Source organism: Acanthisitta chloris, unplaced genomic scaffold (assembly GCF_000695815.1).
Source record: "Acanthisitta chloris isolate BGI_N310 unplaced genomic scaffold, ASM69581v1 scaffold4982, whole genome shotgun sequence".
In the NCBI taxonomy this organism is placed as follows: domain Eukaryota; kingdom Metazoa; phylum Chordata; class Aves; order Passeriformes; family Acanthisittidae; genus Acanthisitta; species Acanthisitta chloris.
The window spans coordinates 93,279-99,657 of record NW_008658879.1 but is presented as its reverse complement, the minus strand read 5'-3'; the positions used below and the strand labels follow the sequence as shown (position 1 = coordinate 99,657).

Below are 6,379 nucleotides of genomic sequence, written 5' to 3'. Positions count from 1 at the left end.
GGAAGGAGAAGAGAAAAATGAGACACTATTGTGGAGCTTTGTTTTCATACCTGTGAAAGACAAAAACATGAATGATTTCCTAGTTTCTGATTTTGCCAAGTGTGTGTTGATTTGCATATTTGGCCTGTTCTCAATCTCCAAACAGTAAATCTCCTGGGAATCCAATATTACTTCAATTTATGGTGGTGCAAAGTAGAATCTTATCTTTTATATTCATTCCAAAAGCTAAATTTAGAAGAAAATAAATGCAAGCTATTCATGCAGGAGCTATAAAACAGAACATTTAAAATATTTCCTATCACTGTGAATTTATGGTTTAATCATAGAGTATCTCCAACCTCAGCTACTTCATTATTGGCTCTTTTATCTGAGGGTTGTACTTCATCAGGCTAATTTTGTGCTGATCTTGGCTGGCTCAGTGCCAGCCACATCAATGAAGCTGTTTTAGTTTGCACCAGTGGCTCATCTTGCCCTTTTGTTATTATTATTATTGTTGGTTTTAATTTTCTCTGTTCCCTTTTTTTTAGGAATCATCCGTCTGAGGGATGGATTTCACGATCGCTACCCGGTGGAAGATTACCTTGATCTCTTCGACTTAGCAGCACATCAGATTCAGAGTGTGCTGCAGAGTGAAGCGGTGAAGGAACGTGGCATGATGAACAACATCATCATTGGTAGGACAAGTGCAGCCCCTGAAACACATCTCTCAAGCTCCACGTTGGTAGCATTCATAGCTGAGGCGTGAGAGGGGGATTTTCCCACCTGCAAATGGTTCACACAGCTCCTGACATTGTTTTTTTTTCTGCTGTGTGTGGATAATGCAGGAAATCTTGGCTTTTCTTGTAGGGTGGTTACTTGCTTTATTACAAAGTTGTGTTCATCTTTAGAAAATGCCTGAGCAAGTGCTGTATATCTAATGAACATCAGCCTGCCAGAGTTTTTCTCGTTGTGTTAAGAGTGGGAATGATCTTGGTGACTCCTTCAAACACACCTTTCATTTTCATAGAATTATAGAATCATTTAGATAGAAAAAGCCCTCTAAGATCATCAAGTCCAACCATTCCCCCAACACTACCAAGCCCATCACTAAACCATGTCCCAAGTGCCACATCCACGTGGCTTTTAAGTACAGTTCTGAGGGGTTTGCGTGTCATGGTGGGACTGCAGCTTCAGGGTCAAATGTGGTAGTAGTGTGTCTGGGATAACATGTTGACTGTGGTATTATGACGTACAGTGGCTGCTGTAGAATCCTGCAGCTGATTTAGTTTCTTGGTTTAGTTTCTAACACTTCATCTGGACAAGAAACGATACGATCTGGACAAGAAACGAGACACGATAGCAATAGCTCCGAGTGGGTTTTCTCAAGCTCCAACAGGAGATATTGATTTAATATTAATTGCTATTAAAATTAAATTATCTAATTACCATTAGAAGTGGCTTAGAAGTGCTGTACCTTATGGAAGTCTGTGGTTACCACTGGGCTCTGGGGAGGGATCCCTGGATTGTTTCCATGGTGCACAATCCACTGGGCTCACCCACCATGGTCCATGATATATCAGTTTACAGTACCCATGAGGAGCATCAAAAATATCTCAATTCTGCTTTTGCTGTGTGCTAAAAGCAGAAAACTGAGGGGATGAGAGTTTCACCAGCCTCACTCTGTCGCTTCAACATTTCCGAGGGAAACCAGACCCGTTCCATGAAAAGTCTAGTTGTGCAAGAGGAATTGTGCAGTTCCCTGTTGAAAAGAGACTTTTCCAGTAGGCTTGAAGTCATTATTCCACTTAAAACAGAGACAAGACTTTTGCTGAATGCCCTCAGAATTATTGGGGGTTTGGTCTCATTATGACCAAAGAAGATTGCACTATTGCCAGTTTGGTGAGATGGTGACAATGCCTTTACCTCATTTTGCCTTGCCTTCTTTAAAGCAGAGACTTGGCTGTAGTCACACGTGTTCAATACTTGCCCAGCCTCTGTTTCAGTCCATCATGCACTTTATTAAATAGTCAACACTGAGCAACATTTGTGAGCTGGAGTCTTAAGAAATGTTGCCATCAAGGGCATCTGCAGATTTTCCTCCTGCTTACAATAATATCTCCTGTCCTTTCATGGGTGAAGTGCTTATGCTAATTAAATTCCCTAATCTAATTGGCAATGTCCATCTTTGATTACTTACCTCCTGTTACAGCTTCTTCTGGAGTTCACTTTGTTTCTTTTTCCTGTGGTCTCATTTCTTGTTTCATTAAGGTTCTGTTCACTTTTCTTATTAAGTTTACAGGAAAAGTCTTGAATGATTACACTCATTAAGGCAGCCTTTTATGACCTTGGTAGAAAACAAAACAAAGCCAGCAAGTCTAAAATGAAGCTCTAGGAATATCAGGTTTGCTTAGAATCTTCATTTTCTTATTTCAGATGACTACAAAGAAAGACCAAATTAAAACTAGACATTTCAGTAGTTCATCATGTTACATTATTTTGAAAAGTTAAGCTTCTTTGGATATTATACATAGTGGGGAATAATTACATTTTCAAAAAAAAAAAACCCCAACATCTGCTTAGAGATGAAGCAGAGAGGACAAGGCTGATCCAGCCTGAGGCATTCCAAGCAGGACTTGTTTATTTGGGATCATTAATATGATAAATTCAGAGGAATGACTTGTGAAAGCACAGGATGATGTTAATCCATTAATGTCTGAATAAGGAGGTTATACATCTATTTTTTAGGCAATGTGATTGTTCATATGTTCTTTGGATCCATCAGGAAGAAAAGGCTTTGGTTGCACTGGAGTAATTTAACATAATTAATTGGCAGTTATTAATTTATCTCATTTTTAGTATGGTTTGTTCTCTTTGAAGATATTAAATCTGTATTAGAAACCAAAAAGAAACACTGTCAAATTGTCAGGAATATTTATTTTTGGCTGCTTCAGGGAATTAAGAGTCAGCAGAGACCAGAATGATTTATTTTTAAAGTGTTTTTCTCCCCTCACTTAATTCTTGGCAATCATCTTGTAGGAAGATTTCCCCTCTTGAACACAGGTTATGCTGGACAGACCATTAGAGCAGCACCTTGAGTTCCTGTTAATGCTTTAGCATGATTTAGTTGTGTCTGTGATCTTGGGTTGGACTTGATGGTCTTTTCCAACCTTAATGATTCTCTGACATTCCCTGGCTTTTGTGCTGCCTGCAAGTGTCTGGTGGTGGCAGCTGATCCAGCTGACACAATTCCTGTGCAGTGTGCTCTGTGGTGTGAGGAGAATTTGCCCATTTCTGTGTAAATGCCTTGATTTTTTCCTTCAGTTCACCTGGCACACATCTGAGCAAATGTTCTTAGGTTTGGTCTCTCTATATGAATTAATTGGGATCAATCCAATAGACCACCAAATGTGATCAGAGATCTGCAGAGCAGAAGTATGAAGATCAGAAAACCTATCTCAGAGAGGAATAGATGCCTTGATGAGGGCACAGACTTTAATTACTTCAGCATGATTTAGGCAAACATTTTCGAGGGAGCAGCTTAGAAACATAGAATCATCAAGGCTGGAAGAGACCTTTCAGAGCATCAAGTCCAACTGGTCACCTGTCACTGCTGTGACCCCTAAACCAGATCCTCCAGTGCCAGCTCCAGATGCCTCTTAAACACCTCCAGGGATGGTGACTCCACCACCTCCCTGGGCAATATTCCAGTGCCTGAACACCCTCACAGTGAAAGAAAATGTTCCTAATATCTGCTCTGAATCTTCCCTGCCTCAGTTTAAGTCCAACTCCTCCTGTCACACAGATGTAGCAGTGAATTTCCAAGGTCACTCTCATCCCTGGAGTGCAGTATCCTGTAAATCCCTGGCTGCAAGTGCTCATACCCATTTGCATTTCACCATCTCCTGATGGCTCAGAAGGAGCTGCTTGATGGTTTTGTGCCGTGGCTGTCTCAGCTCCTGGCCTGTATTTAATCTTTTGTGTTTCTGCTTCCCCCAGCGTGGGAGCTGGGCTAATTGAGTTTTAATTGACAAGTCAAAGCCTGCTGATGATTAGGCAGTGCTTTGGCTAATTAATTTAGAATGGAAAAGCAGAGCTGTTGTGGACACCCAGGTTTAGCCAATGGACCTGATCTCCTCCTTCTGAAAAGAGGCAAAATGAACATGACAGAAGATTAATGTGTTTTCTAACAACTCCCAGACTTTATTAATGAATCACATTATGTTAAGCTGAAGTTTGGAGCCAGTACCTTTCTCATGTTGTGTTTTGGCTATCTTTAGCCAAAATCTTTATTGGACTTTCCCAGCAGAGGAAAGAAGAAAAAAAAAGAGGGGGAAATCATGTGCAAGTCTATAAGCCTACAACATTATTATGTTTTCATCTCATTCCTTTTGAGTTGAAAAGCCTCATTAACAAGAATTAGTTCTCATTAGACTGTCAGAGAGTGGAAGTTTCCAAATAGCTTCTGTATATGTTTTATTAAACAGTAGTGTGCCACATAACTGCCAGGATTACTTCAAAAGACAGGGAAAATGACACAATTCAAACCAGCATGTCAGATCATTTATTTAGCAGTTGCAGCACTGCATACGCCTCCTTCTGGGAGATGTTACTGACTGTGTTTCTCCCTGTAGCATTTCATTCAGAGGAAACTTCTTCACACACTAAGGATATCAGAATCTGGCGTTTAACCAACTATTTCTTAACTATGTATTCTATAGACCTTTTGTCTTGTGGTAAATCACAGAATGTTCAGAGTTGGAAGGGACCCACAAGGATCATCGAGTGCAGCTCTTGCCCCTGCACAGGACATGCCCAAGAATCACACCCTGTGCCTGAGAGAAGAATTGACTTATTCTATATTAATAATTATATAAAAATCCCTCTTATCATGGATAATTATCAAGGAGATATTTCAAATCTCAATGACATAATTCAGCTGCTTAGTGAGTTTTTTTTCTTGATATTTCCTATGTGCTCACTGATTCTCCTGATTATGTTCCAACACTACTGATCTGCTGGAGTGGTGGTTTCCACTGTTTTCATTAGTCTGTGTGAAATTGTACAATTGATTAGCAAGTTACTTCTCTGAGATCAGGAGCATTGAAGCCAACCCCTGAGGTGCTCCAGAGCATGGTGGTCTTGAGCATCCTCCTCAAGGCCAGCTTGGATGGGGCTTGGAGCAACCTGGTCTAGTGGAAGGTGTCCCTGCCCATGGTAGGGGGTGGAACCAGAGATCCTTAAAGGTCCTTCCAACCCAAACTATTCTGTGATTCCTCACTGGAGAGTGTACTAAACCCCTAAGGAGTCTGTTCCAGCCCAGAGTAAACAGATTCACATGTGCTAACCACTAGCAGGAAGCAGTGTGGTTCTGGACAGCTATATTTCATATGGAATTACATAAAATTTGCCTTAACATCCCTAGATTCCCAAAGGTCCAAAGCAGCCTGATTGCTCTGGCTCTGGGGAGTGTTAGGCAGATCAGTTTGCAAGAGCTAAGATAGGTTGAAATTCATTGAATCAATGTTGATCTGTGTACACCAGTTCAAAATTCAGCCAATTTTTACTGCAACACAATAATGAAATGAGTTACTAGCAGAAATGCTTTTAATTTCCAGGGGAGGCCAGTGCCTCGACCATGTGGGACAACAACGCTTGGATCTTCTTTTATGACAACAGTACTGAAGGAGAACCTCCCTTCTTAATCCAGGACTTTATCCATGCCTTCCAACCCAATGCCAAACTTATCATCATGCTGAGAGACCCTGTTGAAAGGTGAGCAAAGACCATGTTGCTAAAGCATGCAAGAAAATGTTGTTCTTATAATACTTCCCTTCACTCTCACTCTCTTGGATGCAGTAAATGTTCTTGTGATGTTTGACAGAGCTATTTGGCTCATGGTAAGAGCTGCCAAAGGGGTTTATTCTGTGTGTTTTGGCACATCTAGTTGTGATAATGTTTTAAAGAGAAGCATGTGAGTGTGAATGCCTTGAGTGCCATGCATGGACACCTGAGCTACTCAGACAAAAATAATTTATAGGTTGCCAAGTGCAATTTAATGCCATTACCTGGGCTAATATGCTCTGATTCTCAGCAGGGCTCACTAGGCTGGGGAGGGCACTTCTACAGGTCTCAGCATAAGTGGTCCTGGGAAATGTTTCAATGCATTTAACTAATAAAGCTAATGTTTTCATGGGGTTTGCTGTTCAAAATGATTAAATAATGCAAATAGCTCCAGAGTCAGCAAATCATACGAACTTGTTTTAATCTTAAAATTTTTGGTATGACACTCGTGTAAAGTTCCACTGGGCAATTGTAGGTTGGCCAGCCAACAGTTCAGGAGTTCATCCTTGGGCTTCCTGACTTTGCAGGGAGAGGGCTCTGCTTTTGCCAAGGTGTTGGC

General features: G+C 40.9%; 1 protein-coding gene across 1 annotated transcript in view; it reads left to right on the top strand.

The window, feature by feature from the left end:
- CHST15 (carbohydrate (N-acetylgalactosamine 4-sulfate 6-O) sulfotransferase 15) overlaps window positions 1-6,379 on the top strand; it is a 19,542-nt gene that overhangs the window by 4,273 nt on the left and 8,890 nt on the right. Inside the window, exons 3-4 of the mRNA XM_009085252.1 lie at window positions 528-674; window positions 5,595-5,751. Coding sequence (XP_009083500.1) covers window positions 528-674; window positions 5,595-5,751 — 304 coding nt within the window. The remainder of the gene's footprint in view (window positions 1-527; window positions 675-5,594; window positions 5,752-6,379) is intronic.